The 16,936-nt window shown below is 24.7% G+C and overlaps 2 protein-coding genes across 2 annotated transcripts; both read left to right on the top strand.

Annotated features, from left to right (window-relative positions):
* Positions 1-2,475: 2,475 nt before the first annotated feature.
* Positions 2,476-6,100, top strand: LOC145832296 (WD repeat-containing protein 18-like). Its single transcript, XM_082939613.1, has 3 exons — positions 2,476-2,689; positions 4,490-4,576; positions 5,228-6,100. The coding sequence occupies exons 1-3, from the start codon at positions 2,483-2,485 to the stop codon at positions 6,098-6,100; spliced, it is 1,167 nt and encodes a 388-aa protein (XP_082795739.1). The 5' UTR covers positions 2,476-2,482.
* A 7,927-nt stretch (positions 6,101-14,027) lies between these two features.
* LOC145831854 (uncharacterized) lies at positions 14,028-15,370 on the top strand. Its single transcript, XM_082939197.1, has 2 exons — positions 14,028-14,488; positions 14,594-15,370. Exons 1-2 carry the CDS (start codon positions 14,032-14,034, stop codon positions 15,118-15,120), a joined length of 984 nt encoding a protein of 327 aa, XP_082795323.1. The 5' UTR covers positions 14,028-14,031; the 3' UTR covers positions 15,121-15,370.
* Positions 15,371-16,936: the final 1,566 nt, after the last annotated feature.

The raw sequence follows: 16,936 nt of genomic DNA, 5'->3' as shown, positions 1-16,936 counted from the left end.
ATTGTTGCCCCTAACTTTGACCTACTATACCTCAAAAATTATACTGAAGTTTTAGAATCTCTAAAAAGTATCTTGTAGCTTAGTTAAAACTCTTTAAAATAAGATCAAATTGTTAAAAAAGTGATTTAACCCCCCTATGCCCTTAATAGTGATGTAAAAACTCCCCTGTATCCAAAAATATTTGTTGTTGCAAAGGGTAAAGTTGTTGAGACTGATATTTTCTTACCACTGAAAAAAAAAAGTTTAAATATTGATTAAGAAACCTATAAAAACTTTAATTTAAAAGTTGAAACTATCTGGTAGTTTAGTTTTATAGATTCCTTGCTATAAAAGCTATATCCAAAAAACTAAAAGAATTTGATTTTTCTAGTTATATAATCCTCAATATTCCATAAAAGTGCTGAAAAGCATTTGAGTTGAAACAAGCAGTTTTAATAAAATTAAAAAGAATTCTAATATTTTGAGCAAAATAAAAACTTATGTTACTTTTAATGTAAACTGTACTAAAATCAGATAAAAAAAAACAATATACATAAGTATTTTGTTTAGGTGTTGTAAGCTTAAATTTTTACATAAAATTAAGAAAAAAGTATTTTGAGTTTATTTCAAACAAAAAAATTAACCAAAACTGGCCCCTTTTAAACTTAAAATGTTTTGTAATATGTGAAGCAGAAAAGAAACAAAACCAGTTTTAAAAAGAAGAAACCCAGTTCTATCCAACAATGTTTAAAATTTAAGTTTACTTTTCTAGTCATCAAAACAGTCAATCACCTCTTGCCAGCTCACTGTACACCCTGCATATAGTTGTAAAAGTTTGTAAACATACTACTGAAGACCTATTTCAAACCACTTCTTAGTTTTAAGCTGATCCATTCAGTAATTGTGATGCCATAACATAGAAAAGTAAAAAAAAAATCTAAAAGAAGAATCATCAGTCCTAATTAAACTAGCTTGTTAAAAAAGTTAATTTTCTTCTTAGCAAAATTTTATTATAGCTTGAACAGGTTGAAAATTATAAGAAAAATGATTTATTTTTAGGTTATTTGTAATTTCAAAGCTAACAAAATCTTTTTATTAGTAGTTTGATTTATAGATTTAGTTTTCATCAAATGATGAAACAGAATAGTTATTTTGTTTAAATATTTATTTTATAAATAGTTTTATTTGACTTTTTATATTACTAAGTTAAAGTTTATATCTAAGACAACAGATTGCAGTAGTTTTAACCGTTAGTTTCAAAAATTTTGAGTAACTGTAAACATTAGCCTGTTATATTAAACTACTAGAGGCATTTAATTTAACTTATTGCTAATAGAAAATACTTTTGATTCTTTTATTAAAAACTATTTAAACTATTCACCAAAACTAATTTTAAGCTAGCTAAAATATATGTCAATGAAAGTAAAATCAACTAATAAATGTAATAAAACAAAGTTAAAAGCAAAAGAAGATAAACAGTCTCTTCAAACAGTGGTTCTTTCATTTTAAAAAAATTTTTGAACAGTAGCACATTTTAAAATCACTGAAATCCATTAAAAAATTCTTACCTTTTAAAGTATAATAAAAATAAATCTAAAAAAGCAATTAAAATAAGTTCTGATAAAAAATATGTCTTCAAGATGATAAAGTTTATTTCAAAGAAGATTAAACTAGAGTTTGTTCTCAAGCACAATTTGTTTTTGATTTTTTTAATTTTAACTGGGAAAAGTGTAGAAACAAACAAGAAACAGGGCTACTCAGGAATGATCAGGATAGTTTATAATAAAATAAAACTTAGGCTAGTTTAATGTTTTATCAGATATTAGAAAAGATTAGACTTGTTTCAAGATTTTTTTGCATAACTCCAGGTTAATAGGAATTATTCCTAAATAGAATGGCTACCTTTATTGATTTTAAGAATAAGAAAATAATAATTTCAAAAGATTTGAGTAATTTATTAACAATAAAACATAATTGTTTTATTTTTAAAGTTTTTGGCTCTTATGGTTTTTTTTTTATCTTTTTTTACAGAATCAGGCTATTTTTATGTAACTTAGGCTATTATTTTGTCACTTAGGCTTGTTCTTTAACTATACGGAGTGGCAACCCAGTGAAAAGTATCTAATAGAATAGTAAAATGATGAAATAAAATAATAAAACCTGAAAAGTATCTAAAACAATTAGCTATATTAGATTATACATGTCCGAAATGGTTATAAGCTATATTAAATACTTAAAGCTTAAAATATAGCTATTTTTATGCTAGTTTTTTTATTTGATACTTTTTCAAAAATGTTATTATGCAGTTTTTATATATTTTATTAGCAATTTTTTACATTATTAATTAGATGTTTATTTAATAATACTAAAGAAGTATTAATACTTATATATAATCATAGGACAGTTTGTTAATTTACTTTATGTTTTGATGCACAAATCAATGATAACACTAACAAACTTATATTTAAAGTATTTTCTTTGTAGAAAACGTAAGATTAAAAAAATGGAATGCTTATTAATAAATGAATCAAGTGGATCAACTACAGTTATTTCTTTAAATAATTTGAGCTTTGACACAGTTTTAACTTATAAAGATAGCATTGGTAGTGTTGCAAATTCCTTGTGTACAATAAAAAATGATTACATTATTTGGGGAAATGAAGGTAAATCAACGATAACTGTTTATCATGCTAATAATTCGGTACAGCAGGTTAGTTATTTTGTAAACAACAAATTTTTGCATCAAAAAATGTATTTTTCATTAGTTTTAAGCGAAGTTTTGTATACTGCTACTTACTTTTGATCTCAGTAACAATGTTAAAAACAGAAATTAAATGTTACCTATAAAAAATAATTATATTTTTATACAAAAAGTTTAAGTCAGTTACAGTAGAAGTTGAGTTGCAGTTATCTTTTTCTGATAAAAAGACTCTACAAACTGCTTTTATGCAGTTGTACCTATTTGTCCAGCTAAATAATTAGTTTTTACTTTTCGATAGAATTTGTTAACATGTTTTTATATTATTTTTTCTTGCCTTACTCTTAAAACTTAAAATAAAGTTAAATGATTTCAATATAGTTTTAATTTTTTGTAAAGTGAATATTATTAATCATATTTAATAAACATTAGACTGTTTTTCTAATTTCTTTTAAGTTGAAAAAAAAATTCTAAATATGAAATCTAAAATAAAACCCACCAAGTTAATTTATTAACTTAACATTATATCTAGCTTTATTTTAAATCAAGACAATTCCTAGTTTTAGATTAAGGCTATAAGGAGTTCAAGTTGTTTTCTACAAGTTTATCTTATTTTGTAGAAATTTATTTTAGACATCAGAACCCTTTTGCCCCTAAACAAAGTTTAAGGATTATTTTTGAGATATAATTTAAACAAGTTTTTAATGTTACAAACTAATACAACAGATTAAAAAGACGGTGTTAATATGATATATTTTTCCTCATTTTTAAGCAATATTATTCAAACTTTTACAGCTAGTCTGTTGCTAATATTTAAGAAATTTACTTGAAGGCTGGCTTTTAAGTCTGAAAAAAATTTTTTATAATGTTATCAAAAAACTACTTTTCTTTTACAATTATTTTTCTGTAGTTGAAAAAAAACAATTTCTAAAATGTTTAGGAAATGATTTATGAAAATTTCAGGTTTCTAGGTCATAAACAAAAGTATAGATAAGTTATAGTTGAAGCTTTTGAAAACATTGATGATAAAAAGTTGGCAGTCAATTGTTTGTGACAACAGATTTTACAAAATTGACTATCTCAAAAGTTAAAATTTTTGTATTCTATAAAAAGTGACTGTTATGCTTTTTATCTTCATTTAAAAGCCAATATTATTTTTATAGAAAAACTATTTAATTCCCTGTGGTCTTAAATGTTTTATTTTATTATTTCAATATATAAACAAGCTTAGCTGTAGTTAGAATATTTTTTTAATTTACTAACTTTTAGTTCTAAATGTAAACATTTTAGCTTTGATTTAGATATTGTATGTTTAAAAATTCTAAAGCTGCTGTTTTCAATATGTAGACTTTATTTTTTAAGAAAAAAAAGTTTTTTATTAATTACCAAGATTTTAAGTCATTATTTAAGCATTTCTCTACTTTTTAAAACTGAAACACAAACTTTACACAAATAATAAATTAAATTTAGATATATCTTCTGCTCTTAAATTGGCATTTTTAAAATTCCTCAATAAAATGCTTATTTAACACCTTTAGTAATTTTTGTAATATTAAGATTTTTTATTGTAGATGGATAAATATTCTAAAAATTTATTGTTTTTTTTGAAAGTGTATGTGGCTGATGTATACTTATAAATATAGTAAATATTTTATAGAAATATAGTTTTATGTATAAAACTATACATGGTTAAAGTATATACATGTTAATTATAAAATATATTTAAGTTTTTGTAACATAAAATAACGCAACTAAAGATTTGTTTTAAAAGGATAGTTTTGTTAAACTAAATTGTTTAATTTATTCAAACAGGTAATTCGGAAAGTTATGCCTGGTTGTATAACATGTGCTTGTGTAAGCGATAATGGTGAATTGCTTTGTGTTGGAGTTGATAAACGAGTAAGTACTTAGTATTGATCAACTTTTACATAGTAGTTGTTTTTGTTTTGTCTTAATTATGTTTAAAGTTATTTAATTTATATCACTATTAATATATTCCACTATGTATAAATTAGTTTTCATATAATTTTACCTTTGTTTATCGTATGTTAAAATATTTAATATCTTGTATTGTAAAACTCATGTTTAAACATTTTTCAATGACGTAAATCAAATTTTTACTTTTTTTATTACAAATTTAAAATTATACAATTTTGTTAACTCAAACCCAGTTTTTTAATGATATTATATATAAAATTGTTGTACTAAGCTATAAAGATATATAAGTAATGTTATTATATGAATGGGAGTATATTGCAATCTTTTTGTAATAAAAGAAGCAATCCAAGGGTAATTAAAAATGTTAGTAGTTTTTAAATAAAATTAGTTATAAAAGAATATTATATAAATTATACTTTCAAGCTTGTTTATCAATTAAATTATCTTTTTGTTACTTTGAGGGTATTTTCGCCTATAGAATATAGTTTTTAAAATAAAATCAAAAAGTTAATATTTCATAATTTTTATACGACACTCACATCTATCATTGATACTATTTATACATTTTTAATCTTTTTAAAAATCAAATGCAGACTTTCATTAATTTTTTAGGTTTTTCTATTTGACATTGAGTCAGGAAAATTAGTAGCAACAATGATCAAACATTCACGATCTATTAAAAAAATCTGCTTTATCAATAATGGCCAATATATTGCAGTTGCCGGTTTAGATGGTATTCTTACTATTTGGGACGTGTCTTTGATGCTTGACTCTTATCCCGAAGAAACGCAACACGATTCACCTTTCAAATTTAAACAAATATCAATGAGTCAAATCAATGATATTTGGTGTAGCTCGGCAACCGGTTTATCACCTAAAGTTTACGTAGCATGCGGTAAAATGGTTTATGTGTACCACGTTGAAAGCGATTCGTTTTCGATCAAAATGACATTTTCAAACATTGCAACTGCTGTTTGTGTCGATTCAAATGAAAGATCTGTGATAGTTGGTTTCAACAACGGAAATATATGTCAAGTTGATCTCACTGCAGCCGAAGACAAAGCGCGTATCCTCAATGACTGCACAATCGATTTTAAGGTCAACTCCAATCTAGATTGCTCTTTTTGGAAAGTGGGATGTCACAAAGCTGAAGTCACAGTCCTGAAAACCTTCTCTACTGTAAACGCTATACTTTTTGTCAGTGGTTCTATGGACAATAAAGTGAAAATTTGGAAGTACTGGAATGAAGAGTGCTTGAAAGAAATTAAAATGGCCAGCTGTGTCCAATCTTTACATCATTTCTTTTTTAATAAGAAAATATTTGCCACAAAATGTAAACCGAGGTATAATCTTCCCTCAAAATATTTACCATCAAGTCTAAAAGACAAGTCTGAGTATGAAGTTGGTATATTGAGAAGCTGGAACAAAAAAGATAAGAATTGTGACAGCATTGAAGTCGATAATATCACAATGGATCAATATTGAACTGATCGAGTTTTTGAAAACTTCTAAATTAGAATTTTTAGATTTATGTTGAATGTTTAACTATTTTTGAATGATTTTAGAAGTATTAGTTGAAATTTATTTAGAAAATTAGAAAAGAAAATTGTTTATGTTTTTTTAGATTAATTAATGTATTAATATTGCTATACTTTAAATTTGTAAACACCATAAAGAATACAAATATTCTAAGAACTTTGTTTATGAATAATTAAAAAAATTAAGTTATTAAAAATTGTATTTTATCCTTTTTTTAAAGATGTAAAATAACCGAACTAGTTTAAAAAGTTTAAATGAAGTTGTCATTACTGCTTAAATATGTTGAATTAAATTAATCTGTTCAGGTATATTTAAGATCCTTTCAAAATAAAGTTTACATTGAAATATAGTGTAGTTACAAATTGTTATGATAAATTTTCATACTATTTAATAACGTTTGGTATCTGTAGGATTAACTTCTGCATCCTACACAACATTCACATAGTCTTAGTTATATAAAATTTGCAACAATTTTCGATTGTATTATCTCTAAAACAAGTTTTCTAGTTAAAATACAGATTTTTTGCTGGAAGTAAAGTTTATTAAATTTAAATTTGTAAAAAATAAATCAGTTTCCCAAACCAAAGAAATGTTCTAACTATAACAAGTACTTCAAACTTATATATGCGGATAAGTATTTGTATTCTGTTAAGATAATGATAATAAACAACAAAAAACTAAATAATTTTCTTAGAGTTTTTTAATACTTTTTCTAATTTATGAAAATTTCGTAATATTTAACTCTAATTATAAATGTAAAATTAATATTTTACTTTTTTCTGATGTTTTACTATAAAATAAAGATGATCATCATAGAAGATATAGTATAAAATGAGTAGTTTTTTTATTTATGTCTTATACTTTAGCTGTGTGCACATGCATACAATTAGCTTGACTTGGCAAAACTTTAATTAAGAAAAACAGTAGAAATCTCAAAATCTAGTATTTTTACAAATTTCAAAATTTAATTTTATGTTAAATATCGCACTAGAAACCAGTTGTTAATAATTAAAGTTATTTTGTTATCGACACAATTTAATCTTCATAAAAGCATTGGTGTCTGCAAAGAGAGGCAAACCTTTTTGTGCTTAGCTGACCACAAAAAAGCTCCTTCTCAATAGATGATTTCCAATAAATAAATAAAATTCGGAATGTTGCTAACTTATAGTTTTCTATTTATAACTAAAAGAAATTGATTTTAGTTTAGTTATTTAGCAAGTATAGATTAAAATATAACTAAAAATGTAAAATTTTAATGAATTTAACAGCTTCTAGCATGCTAACTCCAACAATACAAACTGAATTATATTTAATAAAATAAAGTAAACTAAGAGAATTGGTCTTTTTTTTTTTTTTGTCTACTTTTTTTGACAAATATGAAGTGCCAAAATATCAGCAAAAAGCTTTATATGTGAAGTCCATCGTCATACTATTTTTACAAAACCCTAGCTTAAATAAAAATTATTAATTAAATTCTAGAAAGTGCTTTTTTATCTAATTATATATTACTTTTTTTTTTTTTTTGATAGAAGTTTGTTTACGTTTTGAAAGCATAGTTTAGTTAAAAGCATTTTTAACATTCCAATTAAAAGCTAATAATTAGTTCATCCATCTCAATGTTTAAATTATTCTGTTTTTTTTTTTCTCCTACCACTCAATCATATGTTTTATAAGTATATGTTTGTCAAGTAGTAATTAAGTACAAATTATGTTTTTAATACAAATTGTCTGCTCAAAGTAACTTATATTCTAAAATGTTATTAATATACTAATAATTTTTTCACCTCGAAATTATGTAGCAAAAGTGCTTACTATGTATAATGTCTGGTTTGGTAGTATTTAAGGTCTAAACTTCATAACTAAAATAAGTTAGTTGAATTAAAGTCTAAATTTATTTAAATTAAGTATCAACAAGTAACTTAATGATAAAAAAAAGCTTATCGAAGTTTAGTGTAACAAGTATAGATTTTTAGAAGCATTCGAACATATATTTTCACAGACCTATATTAAAGGTATAATTATATGCTAAAAGATACGTTTAACAGAATTTTTTTTTTGTTAACTGAGATATCGTCTGTTGTGTAAAAAGTTTCCGATACAAACGTATGGAAGAAAAAAAATCATTTCCGATTTTCTCATAATTATTAGAAAATCACTAAAAATCTGTCTTTTCCTTCATGTTTTGGTCAATTAACCTAAAAATCTTGGGAAATGTTCTTTGTATTAATAGAGAAAAATCCTATTGTAAGAATTTAAGAAAAGTTAAATTTATGAATTGTATGACCAAAGTAAAAAAAAAAAAATTTTTTTAAATAAGGGAAAAAAAACCAAAAATATAAATGTTTATCATTTAGTTAAAATTAAACTGAGAACGTTTTAGAAAAATCGCTTAAAAACTGTAGGATGAAATCGATTTTTCATGAAATATTCATTTTTTGCCCCTTTACTTTGAAACTCATTGAGCTTTCCGACTTTGTACCCTAATATCTCAATAATTAATTTGAATTTTACAAAACAGTAACAAGTAACTACTAGTTTAGTTAAAGATCTTTAAAATAAAATCAACATGTTAAAAAAGTCTTTAACCTTCCTTTGCCCTTAAAAGGATATTATGATTTTTTGATTTGTAATACTCAGGGTTGCCACTCGGTCAGGAAAAGTCAGGAAAATTTTTTAAAAATGACAAAAGTCAGGAAAAAATGGGGGGTTTTGAAAAAAAGTCAGGAAATTTGATAAAATAAAATAAAAAGTCAGATTTTGTCAGTTTAAATTTACAAAATTCCTTGTTTTCCAAAGCCTTCAAATGGTAAAAATTAATTAAAAGTCCTTTAAAGTCAGAAAAAAATTCCCAAATTTTCCTAGAAATTTACAAAAATATTTAATTATATTTCCAATGCCTTCATCTGGTATAAATTAGTAAAATATCCTTTATAAAGCTGCAAAAATTTTCTATTAACATATTGAACAAGTACCCTACTTGAACAAGCAGATTTTGTAAGCTTTTTAGTATTGATGATCTGTAGCAAGGACATTTCCATAGTGAAACTGTGATATATACACAAAAGCTTATCTTGCATAATTTTAGAATCAATTTTTTTTTGTTTAAGTAAATAATTGAGTTCTTTATAGCTAAGCAGTTAGTTTAGTATTTTATGTATTAAGTTAATGTGTATACTTAACCTCTTTATAATTTTTTCAAAGTTGTTTAAATTTATAAAGAGAGGTATATGCCAAATTAAGTTTACTTATTGTTTGTATTTTTGTAGAGTAACTTAAATTTTTAAAGTAAATAAGAGTATATTTATTTGTTACAAGTTTTATACTAAATGATAAAAGGAAATATTTTATACAACAGATATATAGTTTACTTTTTTATGTCTTTTTTTCACAGTTACTTAAGTATATTCTTTTTTAATTGATTTTTAATTTAAGGATTTTATACTAAATAGTTTGGGTAGTATTTTATTAAACTTAGTGAACAATTTATATAAGTAAACATGTTTTAAGTAAATACGTTTTATTATTAGATAGTTTAACTTCTAGGTTGTTTTACAACTTATATACTAAGTCTGACTAAAATTTACTTTTTTAGTTAGATTAATAGCTTAATACTGGTGGAGAGTAAATTTATTTTTCGTATAAGATATTAGATTAGAATTATTTGCACAGAAAACTATTACTTTATTTATTAGGTTTTCAAACTCAGACTAACCATTGTTATTTTTTCAGATCAGTATTTAATTGTTTTTTTATATTTTGTTTATGCCAAGGTTTACATATTTCAAGAATTCTTGGCTTTATGAAAAATATTTTCTGAATAATATGTCGTTTGTTTATCTAGATACATTTATGCTAGGAAATGCTAAAAAATTGTGTCTTTTTTCAGACAAGCTGTGTTTATAAGGTAATAATACAAGTATTTTGCTGATAGAGCTGTTTCTTACAAACATTAATCATACACAGATGGTTCAAGTAATGTACTGGAAGTTTGATGATAGAATTCAGCAAAAAACTGTTGATTTTAACATGTATTAAAATTAGGTTAAAAGCTTTATACAGTTTCAAGTGTTAGATTATGTATTTTAGAATAAGTTTAATTTAAGAGTTTGATTTAGAAAAGTCAGGAAATTTTTTTCAGCTTGATCAGTGGCAACCATGAATACTATAACGAAAAAAGTTTAATCCTTATATTAGGAGCCGTAAAACTCCCCTTCTTTTTTATTCATTTCACATCCAATCGTGTCTCATCAACATGTTCTTCTACAAAAATGTTTTAATAAAGATTGGATGTGAAATTTCAGCTTAGAATATAAATAAGTTTTAGATGATTACAGCTAATAGTTATATATTAGAACAAATAAATAATAAACATGCTTAAACTAAATTGTATATTTAAACAAACTTCAACTAATCTTCAGTGTTTTTAAATGTTCACCCTACGCTATCACTGTATTTTATTGTTAAAATTAAAACAATCAATTTTCTCGTAAACTACTTTTCTTTATGTCTAAGACGTAGAAAGATTATTTGATTACAGTATAATTTTTTGAAGTCCATATAGCTGTCAATAGAATATTAATTTATTGAAAATTGTAAAAAATCAACGCTCAAAAATTTTGGTCAAAGGACCTGGTGTATAGAAAGACCTTTCAGTAATCGAGCTACACAACAAAATATGCCTATTGGCGTGTGATCATGCAGTGAACAATTGGTAAATTTTGCAATTTCGTAAATAAATAGTAATGATATAATGAAGCATTTTACTTAACATATAGTTTTGGTTTTAATTATGAACCTGAGTGTAACATGTGCGGTTGTTCTAGTTAATTAAAAAGCACTTACATGATATTTTTTTGAGCTGTGAGGTTAGGTGTGTAAAAAAAAATCATCTAGACAACGTTATGTAGAGCAAAATAATTCATGATATGAACTGAATTTTGACAGTGCACAATTTAGAACAGAAGTTACATACATTTGCCTGGTCTTATTGGAAATGTCATTATTACTTTAAATTAAAGGTTCATGTATAAAAAGAAACTATCAAAACAATAGATTTTCCAAAATTCTATAGGCTACTTACTTACCTTAAAAGTTTGAATTTTATTACCGAATCTAGATAAAGACAGACTAAAAACATAAATATTTAGTAACTTTTAATTGACTACAAAAAGAATCAGCATTAAATAAAAATAAAAAAAAGGATTCTACTGTACTTACCAGTGATTTCTCTTTTTTTTTGTAGTTTAAACGCATTAAGTAAGTTAACAAAATTTTTGATGTAAATTTACATGTCTTCCTTTCAGAAAATGACAAATCAATTTATGAACTTGAAAACTCAAAACTTATCAAACATTAAATAATGCTCTTATAGACTTTTTAAAAAGAGAAAAAAAAATTAATCAATAAAGTATTAGTTCATTCAAATTTTAGTGGAACTTACAATTACACAAAAAGTATAATAGACTTTGCTAGTTTTTTAAATTAATAACACAATCAGAATATATTTAGTTTAGCTAAATTTGTTTTACAAACTTTTCATTGATAAGTTTTTATACGAACTTTGCTAATGATAACTAAAGTACTAAGAATAAGCTTATTAACAAGCTAAAAGCATGCAAGAAAAAACTAAGTTGCAAAGCAAAAAAAAAAATTACTTATACGTTTGTATAACTAATACATAAAAGGGTACGTAAATAATGAATAAAACTTAAGTTTTAAATCATGGTTTGATGGAATTAGGAAAACATGCATAAATTAAAAAACGAATTCTTACTTTAGTTAAGAATAATAAACGAATTAAAAGCTTTAGAAATCTTCGTGCAAAGTAGAATTTTAGATATCTGACCTGTTCATTCTGTTAGTAAAACAGAAGATACAAAACGTTATTGTAAAAACCATGGTTTCCGAAAGTAGTCCATATGACCCCCTTGGGAGCCGTTTTAGCAAGTCAGTGGGCGATAAGCTGTAGAAGGGTCAAAGTGAGAAGCCATGCATAGTAAAGGGACTATAAGGGGGTATTTAGATAATACTATACGCCCAAAACTTATACTAGATATTCTGAGGTTTGTATTGAAGAGCAAAAAATTCTTAGGCACAAATTACGGGAGATTTGAAGCTCTTTCTAGATAGGTAGGGGCGAACATTTTACAATTTTCTAAAATAGGGGTTAGAAAAAAAGTTTGGGAATCTCTGACTTAAAATATTAGTCATCTTTTTTTTTCATTACAGTATTCCTATTTTTGTTCACTAACTAATTATTTTCTTTTAATCTTTATGTTACAATGATAATTTTTTTTATCAAAATGTTGGTGATTTAAATTTTGTTATCCAAATAACATATATAAGCGGTTCGAATTACTTAACTTGGGGTAACTGAAATATACGAAGTGCTGATGAAGATTACAGCAAATGATCTAATCTTATTAAAATTTTATTAATATAGAATTTTTTTTAAGTCAAAACTTTTGCATTTGTTTCGTATTTAACAAGACTGGATGTAATCTTAAAAACATTTTTAAACGTTTGGAAATGGATATGCATAAATTTACTTTTGCAATAATTAATACGAAACCCTGATGTAAACCTTAAGTTTTATTTAGTATTATTAGTTTATTGAACAACAAAAGAAAAAAGCTCAAAATATTTGGTCCTAAGACCTGGTGCACAAGAACCTTTTAGTTCTCGAGTCTTACACCACGGATACCTTTTAATGTCTTGTCAAGGACAGGATTTTTTTCATAAAAGCTATTAAAAGTTTTGCTATATTTTTGCAAATACCTTTTTCAAATCTTAACTAAACTTTCAAAAGGTTCCTATTTTTTAGTTAGTGCTTACTTTAGTCTGTAAAGAATTGTGTTTAAATACTGATATTATTAAGTAAAGGTTTAAATATTTAGTAGTACGAATAAGCTCACTACAGAATTGTTAATAAATTACAAGTTTGTTTGAAAATCAGTAATAGAATAATTTTAGTAATGCAAAAACCTTTATAGTAGACTAATACAGAAATAATTATTGTAATATTTCTCAAACTAGTGTTTCGTTGTAGTTTTAAATATTAAAAAAAATAGGCAGCTTAGCCAATAAACTTAGAAGTTTAAAAAGAAATTCAGACTTAATAAAAAAATACGTAGTCTATTAGTCTTTAGCAAAGTTAAAAAAAAAAGTTACAATTTTTTCTACTAAACAAGGAAATAAAAAACAAGGAAAAGGTAATAAACTGTGCTTAATAAAGACTTTCTTATTTATAGGTTTTTAAAGTGATAACGCAACTGCTTTTATAACTTTTATATAAAAATTTTGTTTAAAAGTAAGTTTTCTTTATAAAGCAATGTAGACTTTTGTTTTACTACCACTAAAGTACATACATATAATACACATATGTTATGAACACACTTAAGGCAGTATTAAGTATTTATAACTGTTTAGTTTGAAAAATTATGTTAGTTTAATTATTTCTATTGCTTCAGCTTGTTTGATTTATGTTGTTTAAAATCTTTAGAAAAACTTTGTTATCAAAATAAACTTATTTTTAGCTAAATTTACTTTTAAACACATTTAGTTGTAGAGTAAACTTGTAAAAAAAAAGATAAACTTTTTTTAGTACACTACCTACTTTATTTAAAAAAGTCTAAAACGATAGTTCTTAAAAATATATAGTTTAGTTCCGATTAAAAGTTTATAAATTGCACTAAATACGACAAGTGCGACTAAATTTAATTTAATTTTTTATTAAAACATTGTTTTTCGTTTCATATTTCTATCTAAAATAATATTAATTTAGATTTTAAAAACACTTAGTAAATATATTAAAGTTAGAAGTGAACTTAACTTTGCGAGATAGAAATACTAAAAACAACAGCACAGACTTTATTAAAATGAATTCAACAATGACAAATAACGAGCATTTACCATTAAACAACGAAGCACCAGTAAGTGTGCATCAACCTAAAGTACATCAACAGTCACAAATAACCGGTACTTTTACTATTGATCACAATCACTATTACCACCAGCCGTATCACGTTGACGTTTACAATCGTCCCATACAGACAACTCAGTTGAACAGCTACAATTGTGTGGCAGAAGACTCAAGAATCAAGATGCATAGAAACTACATTTTACCAAACTCAAACGCGATGCAACAGACGCAACCCTGCTTTCATGGTAGTCAATCTTACCCCGCTTGTTATGAACAACACCGTTATGAAAGTGCTACTCAAGTATGGGATGTTTCACAATCGTACCAAAATTGTAATAAAGAAATGTTGCCTAATGGTCTGACAAGTTTCAGTGGAACGTCCAAACAAAACTTTTCCTCCTCTGCAAACTATGGTTATTTTACAAGTTTTTAGTATTTTTTAGCTTTTATAGTTTAATAAAGTATGCTAATTATATTTTTAAAGTATTCATTTTGTACAAAAAAAAATTCAAACTTAGGTGCACCAGAAGAAAAAAGTCAACTTTACGGTCAATTTGGAACATCTTATGTTAGTAACAGCGCACTCAATGACGAAGTTTATAATGATCCATACCAACAAAAACACATTGACCATAATCTGTTCAATAAACAATCAAGTTCACTTTTTAATGAAAGCAAAAAGCCTGTTTACTTAAACAAAACGAAAATTCCGAAAAGTTACCAAAGAGAGAGTAAAATAACAAAAAAACGTCAATATGGAAAATTAAAACAAGAAGATTATGACAAATCTGAGCAACGAAGGTTAAGAAATAATCTGGCATGTAGGGAGTCCCGCCAACGTAAGAAACAGAAAAGCGTTGAAATTAACGAAAAAAAAGACATGTTGGTTGCAGAAAACAGTTTTTTACTAGCGCAGTGTAGCAGCTTGTTGGAAAAGCGATCTTTGTTGCTGAACGAACTTGTTAGGTTTCTCGACAGCAATCCTTATAACTCTCACTTGCCAGTTTATCAGCAAGCAAGGCAGTTCGTAAATCAGTTTCATTGATATTTGAAAATATAAACAAGGACATTTTCTGAACATAGAGTTTTGAAAAATAAACAATTTATAGCTTTGTAAAAAAAATAATGTTGAAAAAGTTTATAAACCATTGCATTTTATATAGTTTTATTTTTTAAAATTAAATTACTATAAATTGTAGAGATTTATAAAAACAGAGTTTATAAATATTTTTTTTTTTTGACGTAGCTTCATATCTCTATGTGTTTTTTCTACAAACTTTATAGTTTATTTCCAATCCAACTACAAAAATAAAAGCTTTTATTAATAATTGCTGTAAGCATACCTGCTTAGATAACTTAGTGATTTAAATTTATTTACTTTTTTAAACTAACTAATAGTAAACAAACTTTTTTTTACCAAATCGTAAGTTTAAATGACGGTTTTTTTAACGCTTTAGGTCTGGTTTAAATTTTATAACCTCAAAAAAAAAAAAAAGATTTAAAGTTTTAAGGAATAATAAGAAAAGCTTTTTATAGTTAGTAGTGTATCATGAAAACTAAAGTGTATTAACAGAAGTGTTTATAACTTCAATAAAAATCTGAGTGTCATAAATAGGCACTAAACAAAACAGTAGTTTGTAAAAGTAATTTAAAATTCTCATATTAACTAATACTTTGTTCTTTTAAAACATCTAAATTGATCGATAGAAACATTTTAATTGTAGATGCAAATCATGCTCGATTATTTTTACTTTAATTGCAAATGTTTAAAGGTTTCACAATGATATACTAAATAGAGTGTACAATTTACTTACTAATGTTTTTACTCTTTAATTTATTTAAAGTCATATTAAAAGACAAAAGTCTGTACAACAGTTTTAACATTTATTTACAAAGTTTTTTTATTTGTTATGTTTTAGTCGGCTTAATTTTTATCCCCTACTTTATAAAAAAAATCATTCTGCGACTTTTAAAACCACTTATAAAACTTTTTTATTTCAATGAAAATTTCTTTTTTTATACCTTAAATAAATACTAAAAAGTTTAAATTCAATAAAGTTTGAGACATAAGAAACCCGGAATAAAATGAAGAAACTTATTATATGTAATTCTGTAGACATATATCATATAACATTTGCCTTATATATATATAACTATTAAACATGGTATTAAACTGAAACTATACTTATCGTGAACTATTTTGTGATTTTTTTTATCAAACACAACAACGTTAAAAGGTAAAAGTAATACTTTTTTGATCATTCTTTTCAAATCTTTTAAACACTGCGAACTAGTTTAGATTTTTCAAGGTGAAGTATTAAAATTGTCTATTTATAGCTGTTTCGTAAATATTCAAGATTTTTAAACTTTACTTATTAAATAAATTGTTTACGACTTACGAAGTACAGTACAACTTTTAGTTTAAAGTTTATAAAAATAAAAATAAGTTCAAAAGTTTCCGAAAAAGATAAGTTATATATGTTACAAAATGTTTTCAAAAGTCAATAAATTTAAGTTATTTATTAAACTTTTACTACAATCATCGACTCATTCATATTAAATATAAGAAAAACTATTTAGGTATTTTGTAGTAGAACAGTAAAGATTAAGAAAAAATATATATGCTTATTAGGGTAGGTCAATAAATTACAAGTAAATTGAAAAAGAAGTATTCAAATATGTTATAAATTTAATTTTCTTCATAACTAACGAATTTTAGGTTTATTGTTGTGTTAACATGCTAAAATATTTTATGTTTTTAACCTATTTATTTAAGAATTATTAGTTTAAATTTTACACGCTTATGCACTAAAATAATTTAAACAGTTTCTTTATTTAAATGTTTTAAATTAGAATATTTG

Source organism: Thalia democratica, chromosome 3 (assembly GCF_965202585.1).
Source record: "Thalia democratica chromosome 3, ktThaDemo2.hap1.1, whole genome shotgun sequence".
Lineage (NCBI taxonomy): Eukaryota > Metazoa > Chordata > Thaliacea > Salpida > Salpidae > Thalia > Thalia democratica.
This window is presented reverse-complemented; position numbering and strand designations above follow the sequence as displayed.

Coding starts and splice junctions, on each gene's coding strand:
- LOC145832296 (XM_082939613.1), top strand. CDS start 2,483: ATGGAATGCTTATTAATAAATGAATCAAGTGGATCAACTACAGTTATT. Junction 2,690..4,489: donor CTAATAATTCGGTACAGCAG/GTTAGTTATTTT, acceptor TTATTCAAACAG/GTAATTCGGAAAGTTATGCC. Junction 4,577..5,227: donor GTGTTGGAGTTGATAAACGA/GTAAGTACTTAG, acceptor TTAATTTTTTAG/GTTTTTCTATTTGACATTGA.
- LOC145831854 (XM_082939197.1), top strand. CDS start 14,032: ATGAATTCAACAATGACAAATAACGAGCATTTACCATTAAACAACGAA. Junction 14,489..14,593: donor TTCCTCCTCTGCAAACTATG/GTTATTTTACAA, acceptor ATTCAAACTTAG/GTGCACCAGAAGAAAAAAGT.